The following is a 20,541-nucleotide window of genomic DNA, read 5'->3' on the forward strand; positions in this document are numbered from 1 at the left end:
TAAAGCACTGGCCAAAATCCAGGTTTTCAGTACTCTGAAGATTAGCCAATGGCGAAAAGGGATGAGAGAAGATGGGTACATTTAACTTGAGATAAATTATTTTTGGCTGCTGCACTGTTTTTCCCAGTCAGGATGCTGAAGTTCAGTGAGCCCAAGTTAGTGTTATCCAATCACTAATAGTCTGAAAATATTACTGGAGTCATTTGTGACATAGCGCAAGGAAAAGATAAAAGACTTTAATAATGTTTCTATCCCACTTCCTTAATTTGGAAACTGGCAGGATGGAGGAGATGCATTTTATTTTTGGAGCAGATGAGAAGTGAAAGAGCACTGATGTACTACCAGCAGCATAAAAAGTACGTGGGAATTTGCTCTGTGAGACAATAAAGTGGAGATATTTAGGGAATGAATGCAGTGTTGCCATGTTGTTAGATAGTTTTGCACCTAATTTGCCATGCAGAAAGGCAGAGCTTATTACTTCGAGTAAGGCATGCCAATTACATGGTTACAGTGCTTGTGGGACTTGAGCTAACTTCTTCGCATATCATCGTGCAGTTTTAATAAGTTATCCTGTTGCAGCTCAGGTCAGCGCTAGTTTAGGATTTTGCCTGACACAGAGCAGACGTGCCCAAAGATAGTAAAAGCAGCACATACATCTAAACCCCAAGAAACTCCAAGCAGTTCCAAGTGTGATAGGCAGTTTGCTGAGAAATAACCAAAGAATCAGAATCCTATGAACCATCCCTCTCCAATTCAGTCATATTTTCCTCCTCTTTCTTTTCTTCTGTCCCTAGTCTCACACCTCTGAGTTCAAAGTGGATCTTTTTGAAGAGAAGCATGTTACCAACTACAATGTCAAGTTCCAGTTCATCTCCTGAATTATGGCATTGTCCATTCAATCCCTTCAGAATAAAAAGGAATAGGAATTCAGCTCTCCCACTTCCTGGGTTGAGTGCTTTAACTGCTAGGGTAATTATGAAAATGAAGGCATGACCACTACTACTAATCTTGATGGAGTTTTAGGCTGGCATGTGTTCTGATTATTTTTTTTAAAAGTCACATATCTAAGGCAAAAACTATTCTTCAAATTTGCTCGTCACCATCAGTGTTTATACCATTAATCACACTATGTCTCACCTGGTTCCTCCTCTGATATGATGACTATAGAAAAGCTATACTCTGATGAAGTTTCCCCCCCACATTTCACCCAATCTTTTCCCAGACACTTTTTGAAAAGGTTTTCGCTCAACTCTTGGCTTCACAAGAGACTTAGCTATCTCTTCACTGCGTCTCCATGCAAATTTGTTCCTTTTCCTTCTGGAGTACTCCATATACTGCTATGTCAGTAGTCTAGGTCTTTGATTTATTCTATAGAAATAGTACAAATAACAGTGTAGACCTGTATTGCTGAATGCCATTTACTCATTAAGGCCTGTACTGCTGGATGTCACTCACTCATTAAGGAGAAAAAAAAGTAATGCTATAAATATGCATATTTCTAAACAAGTTTTCAAGTGTATATAGATTTCCAACAGCAGAAATTTTCTCTTCATTTTTTAAACCAGAACCAATTTCTAAATAAAAGGAGCTTTGATAATAAAACGTAACGAAATGAAGACATGGAACGGTTTGTAGACTAACGCTCCATAGTGAGTTTGGGCCCCACCCCATTAGTCTGCATCACTGGACTGGAACAGTTTTTGAAAAAGTGCAGAAATATAGTACAACTTATTGTACACAGGTTTCAGCAGAGAAGAAGGGAAGAACTTGCAGAGGCTCCCTCTGCCTGCACTCTGCACTGTTACGGTCAGAGCTCTAGCCCACTCCTTTCCAAAGCCATTCTTCACAGGCATAACATAACTTTCAGTCAGTAATTCTCTTGTAACCACATTTTCTTGGAGGAACAGCTTTCTAAAAGTTAAATTTATAATCAAATCAGTAAGAGAGGTAGACGAAGTGATGAGGAGTACCAGTCAGTTACAATGCGATTACCTAACAACCACTATAGAACATAACTACATACAGGTCTACAGTTTCACACAGTGCCAGACATTATAACAGACTAGGAAACATCTATAGCAAGGAGAATAACTAAAGATAAAAATGACATACCTTCTTCAAAGAGTAACATCATGTTCGTGCTTTTGTTAGCAACCATGTTATTCAGTAAGGCGATTACAGTTTGCATTGTATTCCCAAGTATACTGTTTTGGTGTTCCTGTAAAAACAAACACAAAAAACCCAAATAAAAGTAACGTAGTTTTCCTTTTGCAAGGTTAGAAGACTATTCCCTTTCAAAAATGTACTAATACAAAAGCAATACCCTCTCAAATCCCTTAAGTTCAACATTTAAAATACTGGAAAACCAGCCAAATATCTTAGTAGAAAATATCAATTTCAGGGAGACAATTCTAAACTTATCCCATGTGCTCTTGAAATTAAAGAGCTCCTAGTTAGGTCTAAAACATTAGGACTTTTAGAAATGGCATAGAGCTGTTATCAAGCTAATCTCTATATTTTCAGAACCAGGAACATTTCTCTTTTTATGGCATTTATTTTACTAATGGTACTGATTTTAGTCTTTTCAGTTTCAGCTTGATAACTCACAGTAAGTCGTAAAATCTATTTGTTGGTTTTGTTTGTATACTTTCATAAGTATAAAATTAATTTCACGTGCACATTAAAGACCTATTTCTGTATCAAATTGCATCACTCCTATGATGTCTTTCTTATGCTTGATGATTGCTTCAGTGATTTTTCACAATTTTGTGAGACTATACTGATAAGAGAAAGGTGTCAACGTTTATAAACAAATATATTTTCCTCTGTTGTAGTTAATACACTTGTACACTCAACCTGAAACGGGTGGGCAAGGCAGTGAAATCAAAATATTTATTTATTCACGCTGGTGACTAATAATTCGGGTAACTTCAAAGGAACCAAAATAGGAGAAGCTTTTCCAAATCTGAGTCTAGATATAAACACAAGCCTGAATACACTTCAAATCTCCCTACAAGGTTCAGGAGATATTTTGTGCAATTTTTCGGACTCAAAGCCAAATAAAAACATATATCCAAAGTGAAAATAACAACATTAAGAAAAAACTGTCATATTTCACGTATTGTAGACTTTTCACATGCACCTAGGTGACTTCCATACTTCCCTTTCCCATCAAATCTCTCAATATACTGATATCACTCAACTACTTCACTGCCACAGGATATACCATCTATTCTGATCCATCTTCTCTCTGACAGTAGGCCTTTGAAAAAAGTTAAATTTTAAGTTGAACAAGACAAGAGTTATTGGTCTGAAGTTGGGTTAAGTATTTCAGATGACAAAAATTACTTCAGCCCTTGAATACAGTCAAAGAATCACTCTCCCTGAAAGATCTTTTAGGAGATGAGCACCGGTGATCAAGAACAGTTTATTTTCTACATCTCTTTTCTCAGGTATTTATGACCTTCTGTCTCAGATGTATGCTTGAAAACAACAGGAGCAATCTATCCTTCTTTGAGATAATATTACTATCAAAATACCATAGCTGGTGCAGAATTAGGCTGCTTGACTGTTAGCCAGCAGTAATCGCAAAGAACATATTTTACTATTCTTCTAAAAATTCACTTCAAGTCAACCTATGAATGGCATTCAGAGTGACATCTCTCGTTTATAAGCCACTTTTTGGGTTGGGCCAGGACTAAGTCATCAGCACAGCATTTAGGATAAACGACATTATTTGAAACCCTGCCTAGCAACATCATATAACTGGTTGCAAGAAATTATCAAGTGAGACACTCTGATTTTTATTTCTTGACTAGTTTGATAAAATTCAGGATACTGTAAAATGCATCTTCAATGCCGCTTTGGAAAGTTCTCTATTATGTGGTATAAATGGTCACGCTATGTGAAGAACAAATGTTTACCTTTTAAACATTTAACTACCAAAGGAAAGGTTTTGACAAGCAGAGAGCTCACATGGTTGCTTTAAGAACACTAATTTCTGTTTCTGCACTCAAAAGCTAAAAATAAAATGCTATTATTTCCTGTAAATACCATGAAATATACATGATAAGGCATAATACATATAAGGCATAATAAGATAGAGAAATATATAAACATACACAGCCTCCTATTCAACTTCAGGCTGTTTGAATTTTCCATTCATACTAGAGCACTTTAAACTGGATCATAAGGAGAAAAGACAAGGAAGAGTGGTTCACAGCCTTTGAAGTACTGTATTTTCTTACCAAGACCTAAAAAAAATATATATCCAAGAGCCCCAAAGTTCTATTTACTTTACATAGCACTTTGAGATGTCACTTATGATTTCCGTAAAGACTACACTAAATATCTGTTCCTCTGAAAGTTTAAAATACAGCCTGATAAATTTAAAAGCAATGTTGGAAAGTATAAACACTACATTCTTCAAAAGATAAGGTAACCAATACAGAAAAAAGATACCATATAGCCATGGTACTAAAAATAAATTTGAAGTTATTTCCTACAGATAAGTGAAGGGTACAAAAAACATTTTTTCAAAAGATCAACAATGTGTTTGTCTGGTAGTCTATCATCATAATATCTTATTAATTCTCCTAAAGAACATTTAGAAAACAACACATTAAATAGTAAGAATGCCTATTTGTGTTACTGAAGGTAATGATACATACATTGAAAATATAAAATCAATAAAAGCAAAAAAATTCTGCAAGTGCCAAAACGAGAGCTGACTCAAATATTTTCTTTGCAAGTACAATATTTCTATTACTGCCCCATATATTTGAAGTAAACATCCTCTAGTAAAATTCCCTTTTGAGATAAACAATTAAAGGAGAAGCTGGTAGTTGCCTACGATAGCACTCTCTTGCATTCACCAGGTTAGCAACATTAAAATGAAGCTATCTTTGCTTTCAATGGAGATCAATTACTCTATGCAACCCTCTACTGAAGACTAGCACTGACGCTTTTACTTATATCAAAGCATATGTAACAAAGCTTATCTTGCCCTAAACACATATAAATTAGAATTCAAGATGCAATGTAGATATCTTCAGGAAGGAAAATGGTCTCTTAATGAATAAAATAATCTTACAAACAGTATACTCAGCTGTACTACTAGAGTTTTAACGCGTGTACCATAGATGATTTTTGACAAGATACTAGATTTCAAGAAGCTACAGGTATGCTTTACTTAGATAAGTCATCACTGATTGCTTTTAGACTCAGTTTTAGAGGTTTATATAAAAACATTTAACTTCTTCATAATCTATCAAGGAGCAAAGCTGATCTAATTTGTGTGCACAGCACCACAGACTGTGGACATTTAATGAACAGCGCACTTGACAGCTTTAATAAAACATAGCATTTGCCAACAGAGATAATTAGAATTGAAGCAGCAAAATTCTACTGTTTGGCAACACAGATGAAACAACTTCATTAAAATGTACAGCTTCGGCGAATGAAAGGCAGGAAAGCACTGGACCCTGAAGAATCAGCCTTCTCAAAACTAATTGCTTCAGTGCTTAAAAAGGACAGCTACGAAATACCAAGGGCATAACAAGGAAATACTAGTATAAAAAAAAAAAAAGGAACCACAGAAGATAAATCAGTCTTTTCAAATAGTACTGCACTGTATTTAGGCCATTAAACTTTTCATTCTAATTTTGAAGGGTCGTACGTTAACAAAAGAAATCAGTTGAAGTATTTTTTTAAAGCCAGTTAGGTAAGAGGCTGTGAATTAGCAAAGTAGGAGTAGAATCTTGGCAAGAGAACCATGGCTAAAGCTGCCATTTCTCTTCCTTTAAGTGGATTAGAACTTAGAGCAGCATAGGCGAACTACAGTATTTTAATTACATTTTAGATAACAAAAGAGATAGCAATTGTGATAAGAAGAAAATGCACTAAATGCTGTGTTTACAGATATACTGTAATTAAATCTAAGAAGCACTATATACCACAGTATATAATATCATTCAATATAATCACAGTGATTAAACTTTCACTATAAAGGGGCTCTCCTTCTCAAGCTTACATATGACCTATGAATGCAAGTTAGGTAAATAAGGGGACATAACTAGATGGAGGCTTGATTTTTCATACACTAAATCCATTGAAAGAAGAAAGTCACAGACGTGAACCATATCCAAATTATATTTACTAAAGGATGCCATTTTCACATGCTGATTCCTTGGCACGGTGTAGTTGAGATAAAATAAACCAAAGCATTGATGCTAAGAAGGACCTCTAACAAGTGCACAGTTTAATATTGCATTCAACCTAGTTTATTTTGATATACTGTATTACTTTGTGTATATGAAATAGAGGATCAGAAACTTTTCTGGAGACAGCAGTAGAACCCTTCTGTATGAAACAGTATTATTAACATGCAGCCTGCAAGGGACACGCACAACAACGTATGCACTGTTCTTCAATCACAAGAGGAAGCCCACTGAGAAACAAATTTAATCCAGCTACTTACATAGTTGGCTAATCTGGTCTTTAACATTTTGTGGCTTTTGATACATAAAACCAGTTATGGATGAACTGAAAGCTCATAAATAGGAATCTCTAACATTAAGGTAATACTATTCTTATTGATGATTTAAGTCAGAAGTAAACACAGTCATGTCTCTTGCTACTCTGCTTTTCAAAAAAATCAGGCTTTTTTCAAAAGCACAGTTCTAACACAGTGAATGTTTCCAAATATTTTCCTCTAGGCAGGGTCATACAATAAGGAGGAACTACTAATCTGGCAACCAGTTTCTGGAATAATTGTGCTTTTCAGATGTATCACAACAGTGATATATTCAGTTCACACATGAAGATCAGAAGTCTTGCAGCTTTCACGGAAATTTCTGTTGCAGTGTTAGGGAGAAAAGAAAAAAAAGAAAATATGCATTCTTAGTAATCACCAAGTACTTGGGAAAAGTCAGTCGAGGACAGGGAAACAGCAGTAATTTTGAAGGACTGACAAAGGAGAAAGGATACTATTAATAAGAACCTAGGATGTCAAGCACCAACCAACAGAAAGCAACAGCGTTAGTCTTAGATTTTGTTCTCCTACCCACTGCAGCAGGCGATGCAAAACTTCACAAGATACTTTTTGAGAACTGAATCCATTTTTGAGAAGTATATCAGTTTACAAGTGCATCCTCTTGCCATACCTACGTTCAGATTTTCAGAGATCTATCAATCTTTCTTTTTATTCTGGAACCCATTTGTTACATCCTTTTCGTTTCTCCACGTCACCTTGGAGACAAGCGTGCACTTTTATCTGTGTTAATGGTCAGAATCCCACAAGGCTCACGAGGCATAAGGAGGAAAGGTGACATTTGCAACAAACAGAGCCCTAAAGAACATTGTCTCTATAGAACGAAAAGACGAAATTTGTTACTTTGAGAAAATCAGCTTCTGCCAAAATCATACAGTACTTATTTTGTACAACAAACATTAAGAACTGAAAGACCGGTGTCCTTTCTCTTCTCATTTTATTCCCAAATCCTGTAACAATATAACTTCAAAGAATGGACGTGTGAACAAGAACAATTTTTAACACCACCTATTAATAGCTTAATTACTTTTCCTCCTTTAAGAGGACTACTTCATGTTTCAAACTTGTGGAAGTGGAATAAACCACACTAACCTAAGAAGGAAAGTTTAAGTAGCAAGTTAAGGATTACAGAACTGTCCTGTGTCAGCAACCATGAGATTTATAAACTACATAAAGAATAATTAAATCTGTTCCAAATTAGAGGTAGACAATTTTCAACGTTATCAAGAGGGAAACCATGGAAAGCTTGCCACCAATGCTACTTTATACATGATGAAAAGAGAAAGATGCCAAGATATTGATATACTTTTTAAATTAACATACAATTTTTATAGTGTAAACTACCAAAGTCCTAAATCTTGAGTAAGAATTGCTTTTTGTCCTTGCTTTTGCTTTGTATTTATCTGACCAAAAAACCACAGTTATTGGCATTAAAGTTTCTGTTAGTCAATTTTCAGTGAATCAAGGAATAATCGGGGTCGGGGGGGGAAACAACCAACAAACCAACAACAGGAACCTACAGGTCCAAATTCAGTGCAATTCATGTACCATTTTTTTCCTAATTTTTTGGACAAAGACATGATGGATTTTGTTGCAGCACAACACACAAAACAATAACCAGCCATGCAATCTTACATTCACTGTTAGAGATGAAACACAAAGCAACTCAGCAGCAAAACTCTAAAGGCAATGCCCTTTCTTCTTCCTACAGAATTGCACCTAAATTTATGGCATCAATGAAACCTCTCAAGGTTTCTCCTTTTGCTCCTGAAAACCTCAGGGAAAGAACTCATTCTCAAGGGAAATTTTCTTTACTGTCAACAGAGGGAGCCTGAAAAGACTCCTCACTCAAGTAGAGTCAGGCTCCTTCACAGGGAGGACACTCTGAAGCAATTTCCTATAAAAATGTGATTTTCCCCATTACCTCGAAAGAAGTATCCAAGCAATTAGCTCCTGAGTATTAAAGGTATTCATTGTGAATAATGTTCAGAAACTCCCTTAAAAGTAAAAATTGCTCAAGACTGAAGAGACAGTGTGGAAAAGAAGCTATGTACATATCTTACTCTAGAGAATTAAATTTCCTTATATCAAGGAAGATGCCGGCACCCTGTAAGCATTCATGCTGGTATGTTTTGAAGCAATGAAGCTCTACAAGTAATTGATACCACTACAGCAGTAACTTCATATTTAGTATCATACATCTGCAGATGCCTTGGAGAGTTTCGAGTATTAGCGAGGCATTTGAACTGCAAAGTCACTTGGGAGCTGCAATCAACCACTACACCAAGAAATTTCCATACCAAAATATTCACTTCTCAGACTTGCATTTTCAGCATTAATTAAAAGCTAGTTCTTAAACAACTTCAGAATGACAGATACCAACCAACTGACATCTTTTTTTTTTTCCCCTGCATGGATTTTTCTTTGATGTAAAAGACTCTTTGCCACTACAAGGAAAGAAGTTTAGATGAGCTTGGGGAATTTGCTGGTGACGTTTCTAATTGAGAGAACATAGATTCATTACACTTATCCAAAGGATCACATTAAAATTTTTGACTGGAAAAGGTTTGAAGGCTCAGAATGGAGTTTCTGCTCAAAATCATAAAAGAGACATACATTGAATAGGGTACTAAGTTGAGGCACTCACCTAGGATACTGAAAATTTAGTTTCAAATCTCTGCCGGAATATGGGCTGCGCAGGGATTTGAACATTGGTCTCCTTAACCATGCATTCCCAAATTTATCATCAACTGTCAAAGAATGGGTCTCTGTCTCTTCTCCCTTCTCTATAGATAACTAGCTGCTAAATTAGTAGTTAAAAGCAGAAATTGAGATTGACTCAGTGATTATACTACCTACTGAGGTGTGCAAGATCCAGATTGAAATACCTTTCCCAGCATTTTCCCTAACAAATAAAAAAAAACCCCAAAAAAAAGCAAAAAAGTGAGGAAACACTAGACTTTTCTGAAGTAGAAAGGGAGATGGGAAAAATATCCCTTGTCCCTCTTACTCTGAAATTGAATGTTTCATTCTTCATCCTCACAGACCTAAACTCAGTGGTGCTGGAGAAAAAGGTGTTAGCTGACAAAGAAACAGTGAAATGCAACAAGGAAAGGATGCTTTTTCCCTTCCATAATTTAGTTGGGCTGAGGGGAGATAAAGTCTTTGTATTGGGTTTGCATGGCAATGTTTTGGTAGCAGGGGGCTACAGGGATGGCTTCTGTGAGAAGATACTAGAAACTTCCACCATGTCCAACAGAGCCAATGCCAGCCAGCTCCAAGGCAGACCCGCCACTGGCCGAGGCTGAGCCTCATCAGCAACGAAGGTAGCGGCTCTAGGACAACATATTTAAGAAGGGTAGAAAAAAAACCCCGTGCAATTGCAGCCAGAGAGAGGACTGAGAATATGTGAGAGAAGCAGCCCTGCAGACACCAAGGTCAGTGAAGAAGGAGGGGGAGGAGGTGCTCCAGGTGCCAGAGCAGAGATTTCCCTGCAGCCAGTGGTGAAGACCATGATGAGGCAGGCTGTCACCCTGCAGCCCACGGAGGGTAATAGTGGAGCAGATATCCAGTGCAGCCCATGGAGGACCCCATGCTGGAGCAGGTGGCTGCATCTGAAGGAGGCTGTGACCCCATGGGAAGCCTGCACTGGAGCAGGCTCCTGGCCGGACCAGTGGCCCCATGGGGAACCCAAACTGGAGCAGTCTGTTCCTTAAGGACTGCACCCCATAGAAGAGACCCACACTGGAGCAGTTTGTGAAGAACTGCAGCCCACGGGAAGGAGACTCGTGTTGGAGAAGTTTGTGGAGGACTGTATCCCGTGGGAGGGATCCCACAGTGGAGCATAGGAAGAAAGCGAGGAGTCCTCCCCCTAAGGAGGAAGGAGCAGCAGAGACAATGTGTGCTGAACTGAGCGCAATCCCTGTTCCCCATCCCCCTGCACCATTCAGGGGAGGGGGAGGTAGAGAAAATCTGGGGCGAAGCCCAGGAAGAAGGGAGGGGTGGAGGGAAGGTCTCTTAAGACTAAGAGTCTGTTTTGCCTATGATGGTAATTGGTGAATGATCTCTCCCTGTCCTTTGCTAGACCCACGAGCCTTTCGTTATATTTTCTCTGCCCCCGTCCAGTTGAGGAGGGGACTGATAGAGCAGCTTTGGTGGGCACCTGGTGTCCAGCAAGGGTCAACCCACCACAGTCACACCGTCAATTTTCTATTAGTTTTTTAGGGATTATCTAAGTAATTAATTACTCGTCTGAAAAACATTAGGAAATTCTCACTTTTTAAAATATTTCTTTTTAAGACAGCCTGTTAATCTCAGTCTTGGATACCTGTTCATAGAGGTTTTGCATTTTCCCAAAGAGAAATGCATTTAGAAAACACACATACTCAACAATCAGACTGTATCATCTATTGACACTTAATTCTGCTCAAAGTACGCATACTACTGTGTATGGATGTCCTGGTAAACTCATCTCCCAGCCTTCCCCCTCTCAAGTTGTTCCTACAGCATCAAACTACATTTTCTGTTAGTTTACACCAAGGCACCAAGCCACAGGGCAGAAAACAGGGGAGCACTAACAATATTCATCAATGAAGAAACTGGCAGAAGTGCAGCAGAGTGATACAGCCAGCATTATTATCCCATGAGAGCGCGCACCTCTCTCTCATGTTCCTGTCCTGGGCTTCGACAGACAAGCAATTATGCTCTAAGCAAACTACCCATTCCTAGTATGACACTAGGCAAACAAGACAAGAGAAATTATAAACTGATTGCTATAAGTGAAAACTCTATCTAGCAAAACACTGTGTTTATTAAGTGTAAATAAAAAATTGTTAAATAACTCTACTCATCATCACAGTGGGGTTTTGTGGTGTTATACTCAATAAACATTAACTCTCAACACTACAGTTGTTTGCTTAAGAGTGAAATTCATATATACTCTAAAGAAAGATTACAGGAAGACTTTATTTGGCATGATTTTTCTTTGCTTAATATTCATGGTCAAGACAAGACAAGCCATGATTGGCCCAACGCTTAAATTATAACAACTCCCTTTCAAATCACCAGCCTCCTCCTTTCCTTCTGACATTGCAGAAGGTTACAGAATTGCATATCTCCTGCTTTTTAGCACTATTGTTTCCAGACAACTGAACACTGAAAAAAAGTATAATGGATGGTAGACTCATGTACGTGTTTGGTTAGTTGGATTTGGGTTTTTTTAATAAGTTAATTAAGGATCATGAACATTAGTAAACCTTTATTGTAATCAAATTAAATAATTACAAATCCAGGAAATGAAAAATATTTTAGGTATATTACAATATCTCTGTGAAATATAGGACTACATTTTATGGGTAAACTATCTCTGTAAAGTTCCTTCTTCTATAAATTAGTGGTCTATAATCTCTACTCTCAACTCTACCTCAAGTTAATGTTCCCTGATAAACAATATGTAATATTACACAAACACACTTTCATACCCCATGTATCACACTGTTATCTTGGCACCCATTCAAGAACTCAAGGATGAATGTGTTTTCTTCTTATGCCAAGCTGTGTATATGAAGTCCAAGAATAAAAAGAGCTGGGGTGAAAGTGAAAATCAATGGTCTGAACAGAATTGAGCTATGACAATGGGGCAAAGATTCAGAATTTGAAAACAAGATTGCAATTCTTACTTATCCTAACTGTGCATGTGCCACAGCAATTAAAACTCTTCTGAGTATAAGTGGATTTTATACACATATTTAAGCTAAATAAGACTTGAAGTATTTGCTACCTCTCTTAATGTCAGTTTATAAAAATAAGTATTTTTGAAATCCAGGCCTAAAAAAATGTAGTGGTCATAGCCACCAAAAATCTCACTTCTCTCAGAGAAACGTGTCTGGTACTAAGAAGACCCACATTTGGGAATATTCGGAAGGAGTTTAGATTCATAGCCAGATGACTACTGAATTGGAACAAATAAAAAAAAAAAAGTACAGTTTCTTATTCCATGTAAATACCAGAATCATGCTTTCTCTTGTAGACACAACAGGAAGGAAGCTTATTGTTATCTAAAAATCTCCCACAAAGATCTGATCGCTCAGCAGCAGCCTACCTTGGTGTCTAACAAACAAGCTACCAACCCTATTGTTTAATCAAATTCTGTGCAAGGTTAACATGGTTTTGCTTTATTACTGTTTACCAGAAGGAATGGCATGTCGTTAGGATGAAAAATTGAAAAGAACAAATAAATCTAGAGACTAAAAAGACAGAACTTCAAGGTTAAATGACAGTACCTTCTCCTTGCTTAAATTGTTCTAGGATGTTGTTGCAGTTCCCAGACTCCACAGAGTTTGCTTTTAAATTAGTTCTGCCTGTGGTGGCAGAACCAAAGACAGCGTACATATCTTGGTTATGTTGGTCTGAGACAGAAACAACATTTTTTCTTTTCATTGTGATCTTTATTTATTCCTTTATTTGTTTTCTTCCTGTTTTGCATTTAATACTTTGTCTCTACCTGTGACCCTAGAAAAAGTGAACATGATGAAGTTCACCTTAGTAGATCATATTTCAGGTATGTATTTCAGCAAAATACTTACAAAGTGACAGCCCCATTTTAGCTCTCTAAAATACTGACAGCATGAATGCAACATCAGTCACAGGAATTATAACCTCCAGCCACTGGAATTCACTGATATTGGAAGACAACTGTTTCCTTATCTGGCAGTGGTCTGCCAGTGATGCTAGCCTACAAAGCAGAACCAGAACTGATGAGAAGGAATTAAAACGGAGAAAGAAATGACAGCTAACAAGAATGGAAATAATAATAAGAATTCAAGACATACTTGCAATATGAGGTTTATAATAATATAAATTTGTATGTCCTAATAGATCACTGTTCTTTTGAATTTAAGATTGTAACTAAAAGACAATAGATTTAGATTACATATAAGGAAGAAATTATTTAGTCTGAGGGTGGTGAGGCACTGGAACAGGTTGCCCAAGGAAGTTGTGGATGCCCCATCCCTGGAAGCGTTCAAGGCCAGGCTGGATGGGGCTTTGAGCAACCTCATCTGGTGAAAGATGTCCCTGCCCGTGGCAGGGAGGTTGGAACTAGATGATCTTTACGGTCCCTTCTGACCCAAACCATTCTATGATTTAGTCATTTGAGTGACATCCACATTTTCACATAGCAACTGTTATTAAATAAAGGGCACAGACATAAAGCATAAACAGTTCTTATCACTCAGAATATTAAACTAGGAAGAAAAGAGAGAAAACAGCAATTACTTCACCACGTGTATAAAAAAAGTATAGCACAATGAATTGTGAAACGGCTTGAGTCTTGCTCCCATGGCTGCAACCTAAATAGTGCCAAGTCAGTAGATAGTTAGAAAAATTCACGGTACAGATACACTCAGCACTACAGGGTCAGCTGGTACCCCACTGGTACTCCCTCAGGCACTCTTCATGTGCTTGCCTGGCACAAGCCAAGCATCACTTCTGAAAAATCTCACTGTCAAGGACACAACTTTGGATTTAAAAGCTGGTCTTAATTCAGATCTACAAGAATACAAGGAAAGGACAGCAATTCTGCTTCTCATAAGCATTTGCAAAGCAGTATCAGAGGCCATAACTTAAAAGAAAGTATACCTCTTGCTGCTACATATGATCTCACCCGAAATTTATTCTATTTTTCTAGGAGATTAACAGATGGATCAAAGACAGAATCAAGAATGACTAACATCAGCAAAATAGGAAGCTCTTTTAAACAAGACCTACTTCTTTCTCAAAGACGGAGAAAGTTACTCTGCATTTTATTATTACTATTATTAACAATGTTGAATGCTATTTTTTTAATTTGCACATCTTTCCAGGGTAATCTCCAAATGATTTATTATAGTTTTCTGACATATATTCCAGTCATCAATCCGTGTTTTCTTCTGAGTACAGGTTCAATTCAAACCTTCCTGCTTTCTGTGACTCTTAAGGAAGTTACCTCCTGGAAACACAGAAGATACGCTATGAAGGCACTGGAAACATAGTGCCTTCAACCTTCAACAATCAACAAAAGAGTGACTGTTCCCCCCCCAAAACGTAGCTCATTTCAGTAGTAAACAGATACTTAATGATTATATGAGAATTTATGTCTATGGCTTTAAAGGGGGAACAGGAAACATTAAATATACATATACACACACATAAATATACAAACACATTTTCTCATAAATTATTTTAACTATGACATACAAAATTCAAACAAAACTATTCTAAAAACACTGAAAAATGAATGACTTGAGACTCCATGTTGTTTCAAAACAGCTAGATTTTCCATTCCCTCAAACATTCAAGACTTAAAAAAAATAAAATCAAAAGTCACCCTCTGGGTGATTCTGAACTTGGGATCTGCACTTGGCCCCTTCCCCTAAGGCATTCCTGATTAATAGGTTACTGGCTACCCCGAGGTCTGTCTTTCTCCTCTGCCTCCCATGCCACTTTGTGCAGATATTTCACCCTGAACCCAAGGAGCCTTTCTCAGTAAAACCTACGTTCAAACTGGAATAATATCATGAGACACTGAAACAACCCAAATAACTCCTCCCTCAAAAAAACACACGCAAGTCCTGAAAACTATGGAGCCATGACCAGTTCCTATCAGCAAGATACTGCTGCTCTGCCCAAGTTGTCTACCAACAGAGAGTAGTTTTATTCTCATATGAACTCGTAGCCTGAAAAGAAGCTGGACACTTTTAGATTAAAGTAGCATTCCAGTGCTGAGAGGCATAAAATATCACCGAGAACTACACTTATTATCACTAGAGGCCAGACAGAAATTTTAGCCAATATACAATGTCACACAATGTGTCATTGCACTGTAAAGGGAAAGAATAAAGAAAAAACACCACCAAAAAACCCCAAATAATTGGGCCACTGGATTAAAACAGCATAGAAACATGTTTTATATGAACTGATTAAAATATTAATTTTGTTAGAACACAGGGTCCTACCCATAACTAAGGGAGTTAATTTTTTAATTACTCATAATAAGTCATTTTACAGTTAGTAAGGTAACTATATTAGTATTTTACTTCCTCTCATTCAACCTATCCTCCCTGAAGTGATATTCACACTGAAAAATCTGTAAATAGATGTGAGAGGGAATAAAAGGATGAAAGAGGAAAACAGCTAAAATATATCTGAAAAGCTGGTAACAGAAATTTTACAAAAGCCAGGGAGAAGAGAGTAGGGTATCATTAGCCATTTTCATATCCTAATGGAACATGCAAGTTTCAGTCTGTTACTAAGAGTAGGTCCGTGGCAAAGAGCCCAAATGAGGTCTGAGAAAGGATAATGTACCTTTAATGATTGAAATAGCAAGAAAATTAAATCTAATCATGTTTCATTAAGCATACTCTAGCTCCCATTTTTACTAAATTATTTTATTATGATTTCCCAACTGTCTGTTGAAATAACCTTTTACAGCAATTTAATTCACCATCATAAACAAGTCTCATTTCTCACAATGAAGTCCCCTGGGATTAGTGAGAGGAGATGGATAATCTAAACCTTGCCAATCCTGCAGCCACTAAGGTAACCACTCAGGGAGACAAAGATTTTTGTTTTCCTATTTGTGGCTGAGATCATTAAGATATAATTAGAAACGTATTCATGAGTAATAGAGCGTCTGATATGGAGATACCATTCGCCCAACAAGCATCTTCTATACTAGTCTTTAATAAGAAGGGCAGCAGGCATAATCCCCACTTCACTCTCTGGAGAGTTCTGCATTAAATGGACTGCATTAGACATCCCTCTCGCTCCCCCTTTTTTAATGGAATCTTATTCAGGCATCCAGTGTTTTCTCAGACTCCATTGTTACCATCAAAACTGCTAGTCTGTTTGCTTTCAGCAATATGCTCCTGCAGTGCCATCCAGATGTGAGCCCTAAAGATAGCTACGTGCAGGGAATTTAAATCCTGCTCCAGAACTTGTTACAGGGTAAGCAAATGTGGAACTTCACAATATACAGCAACAAATGAATTGGACTGTTTACAGAATAATCCTTCGCTCTCTGCAGTAGTGAAAGGAGCTATCGACCCCTGTACGCACCCTTTCTGGTGCATACTTTACCCATTTGAGCAAAGCAACTCAAAGAAATCTGTTTTGTACTTGTACACAATCTAATTTATTGCCAAACACCATATCAAATCACATGACATTGCAATGGGAAATTAAAAGTAACATCACCCACCAAACCACACTTACGCATCTGCCATAAGAGAACAATCTATGGCTACCACTTAAACTGCAGAGTGAGAACTGTCAGCGACCATACATAGTATCATGATGTTTGAACAGGTTATTACTATGTTTGGTAGGCAGGAGTTTGAAAGGGGTCAAGTAAAGGAAAAAAAAAAGAACAGTTCTACAGCACAATTTTGCTTCCTCTACCCATGTGAATAGTAAAGAACTACTTGCTCAAAGCAAACAAGGGACAGAAACTGAAACGTGTAACACAAACAGGGGATTTGAAAGACAAACCTAAGAGAAACAGACTATCAAAATTTCTGCTGACAGTTTGAGATGATGCTACTGTTATAATTAGAAAGTTAGAGTGGCTTAACTAAGACGGGATCATGGTAGGCTTAATCTTTTTGCATATATTTGACTATAAATCTATTTTGGCAAAGCAATAATTTTTAAGCTTGCCTACAAAACCATTTTATAAAACAAAATGTATCTAGAAACTAACATATAAGACGATGAGTAAATGACTACAGTTAAAAACAGAAAGTCAAAAGCAGAATATTAAGATTTAAATTGTTTTGCTTTGTGGAAGACTGACATTTTAAAATCTAATTATCATCCCGCAATACGAACTCTTCAGGAAAACATTAACATAAGGAATGTATTATATTATGACTGAAGCCAAACCAGACAAATTTCTAGATAAATGATTAGAGTTCAGAAGCGTAATGTGGAACCTCTGCCAGCCAGAGACTGTTCACGGACATTCAATATTCTTTTACAAGCTCTATTGTGAACCACACAATAGCTTATTACCTTAGTCATCAGAATGCAGCTGGTCAATAAACGTACAGTCAGCAACAGCCACATTCCTACACCAATATTTATTTAGATGAGGTCAGGAGATATTCCTCAGTTGTTCGACAGAACAAAGATAATATCACAGTAAAATTCTGGTCACAAGATCAATAACTCCTGTTCTGAAAAGCATGCATCTCAGCTTTACTTCAGTATGTATTTTTTCCTTAAAAGCTTTCTCTGCCTTGACATTTGCATTTGCAGGAAAAGTAAATTGGAAGACTGGTCTTAATCAGCCTGACAAATACAAACCTTGGGAGGAATGAGATTTTGCTTTAATATTGCTTCTGCAGCAAAAATAAATATTTAAATATAGAAATTAATCACTTTGGGTGAACATTTTCATTGACAGTGATTTGTTTCTCTATGACCCATTTAAAATTTTTCATAAAATTCACACAAACTATGGTAAGGTCAGGATTCCGCCCCCTAACTTCGAACTCAGAAAGGACATAATTTGGTACTAGACTTGTGAAGTCTCACATTCGGAAGAATCGTCACTCACACCCTTTCACATATTTGCAGGATTTGCTTCTCCTTTTCATGAGGTCTCCATGTGCCCTTTGGCTTGCTCTGTGATGCAGTGACTGGCCAAGCTGGGGTGGGAGCAAGGGAAGGCTGCTGGGTTGCACTCCAGCCAGCCCTGGGGCAAGCAGCAGTTACAAGCAAGAGCAGCCCCGTCAGCTTCCCAAAGCCGATGCTCTCCCCCTTCCCTCTTCCCCTGCTCAAAATCAACCGACATGTAAATCCTGGAACAAGCACATTTCTTTTTTATGTCACGTGATCCGGTACGAAGAACATTTATCAGGTCACAAAGACATGGACATTGCTAACATGAATAATGTCACATATATGTATGTTCATTTTCATATATATACACACACATATAATTATATATATGTGTGTGTATATATATATAGGAATACTACAAAATTACAAACTGATTATAGAAGAACAACTAAATAAAATGAAATGTGTCCAAGGTGTGGGCACTGCATGACTATGAGAACGAGAAAAAAAGCCTAAAGAATGGGAAGTGAGATTTACCAGCTACTGATAAAAGTGGGGGAGGATGGAGGATGAAAGATAAAGAATTTAATTTGTTTAAATTTTATTCACAGCAGAAACAGCTACCAATCCAGAAGATTAACTACTTTTGCTGCATTATTTAAATTAAAATGTAGGCGAAAGGCAGCAAGTGCTAAGGAACATTTGGACGAAAGGGGTGTGACAGAAGTAATGCAGTTTCTGAAGATGATGATACCAGTTAAATTTCTAATTAAAAGGGAGTCCAATTATCCCCTTACCCATCCCCAAACACCTCCCAAATATTTTTTCTCTAATAAGTGTGAAAATTGTCCAATTATAATGACTGAGCGAAAAGAGCTATAATGTAATACAAATCCTGTGGAAATGTTCTATGTTAAAGATTGAGAGCTCAAACTTGCTCATAGATAGGGAATCGGTGTAAATGGAGGGAGAGAGATTGTATCTGAAGTTGCATCTGAAATTTAATGCACATAAAGTAATGCACATGGTGCGGAAAAAGTCCTAACTTCATATATGAACTAATTAATCTCAGGTTAGGAAAGACAGTTTCAGACGAATGACAGCTCAATGATGGCAGTCAAAAAACAAAAGTAAAATGTAAAATTATATATGAAAATGGAAAATATTCTGAGAAAGCAGCAGGAATGATCAGAAGTGTGGAACAGCTTCCATTTCAAAATACCTAAATAACAACGGCTTTGCAGCCCAGTAAACTGTTTTAGCAAACTGAGGGGGAATACTGAAATTAGAAAAATCAAGGGTGTCATAAGGTGTCATTGTTTGCTGGTTTCTTGAATACAGAAACAAGAAATAATCAATTAAACCGACAGGAGCCATGTTCAAAACAGACTAAAGAAGCTGTTTCTTCACTCTATGCAAAACCAGGCTGTTCGGCGCCTTGCCACGGTGTTGGGAACTCAAGCAGTTTATATGGGCCTACAAGGTGGGGTTGGAAAAGGCCATGGAAAAGATGTTCATTGCAAATACTAAACACATAGTTACTAGAGCCAGCTCAGAAAGGTCCTGAGTTGAAAGTGATTGGATGTAGAAGCAGTACGTGGTGGATACGTCAGATAGGCTTACCCTTTCTGATCATTTTTTTCTAGACATCCACTTGTGAGCACCGTGAGATATAAAAACACGACTAGTCAAGACTCGATCTGACCTGGTCCAGCCTTTTTTATGTTCCTTCTAGTTGCCTGTACAAAAATTAACATGATTACCACCATACTTCAAAAAAAAAAGACCTGAAGAAAATAAGGTATGACAAAAATCACATTTCATATGGAGTCTAAGTAACCCACAATAGCCAAAGAAAGCATGCAAAACCCTCAAAAAGAAGTCTATTCAAACATAAGAATTTCCAACGTTTTTCATGCAAACAAGAGCCCTCAGATGAATCAAATTCCCATTAAAATAAAAAAACATGAATTAACATGGAAAGCAGATTAGGTGTTTAGACATAACCGCAACGACTTAAGTACATGGCAAGACAGCTATATATTTAGACACAGAAATAGTCAATCTCCAATTGTAATTTAGATAAAAATTTAGATAAGTATTTGACCTTTTATAAATGAAATCTCTAACTAGAAAATATTATTTTACTTATTTGTGAATTACACACTATTTGAAACATACCAGCCTTCAGAATTATTTTAGCATAATAAATTAATAAATACCTCAAGCCATGACATTATTTTACTAGCACCATTAACCTCATTGTTTTATCATAGATACTAATTATTCAACTAAAAGTGTAAAAAGACTTAAAAGTCTTATAATCTGCCAATAATTCTCCTTGACCTGAAAGTGAGTAAAAAAAAAAAAAAAACCAGACAATTTTTACC

General features: G+C 37.1%; 1 protein-coding gene across 12 annotated transcripts in view; it reads right to left on the reverse strand.

Annotated features, from left to right (window-relative positions):
* Window positions 1–20,541, reverse strand: part of ULK4 (unc-51 like kinase 4) — a 248,934-nt gene that overhangs the window by 96,650 nt on the left and 131,743 nt on the right. For 9 of the 12 annotated variants that reach the window (XR_012585552.1, XR_012585549.1, XM_074575248.1 and 6 more), the window contains one exon: window positions 2,113–2,218. The exons of 1 other annotated variant lie outside the window; for it this stretch is intronic. Coding sequence is in view for 8 of the 11 variants with exons in the window: in XM_074575248.1 (XP_074431349.1) it covers window positions 2,113–2,218 (106 nt within the window). In the remaining 3 variants the exon portion in view is untranslated. Of the gene's footprint in view, window positions 1–2,112; window positions 2,219–14,326; window positions 14,538–19,774; window positions 19,891–20,541 lie in introns of those variants that run through there. 2 more of the 12 variants (XR_012585551.1, XM_074575253.1) reach the window with 2 other exon arrangements.

The sequence above is a fragment of the Larus michahellis genome, chromosome 2, assembly GCF_964199755.1.
Source record: "Larus michahellis chromosome 2, bLarMic1.1, whole genome shotgun sequence".
Lineage (NCBI taxonomy): Eukaryota > Metazoa > Chordata > Aves > Charadriiformes > Laridae > Larus > Larus michahellis.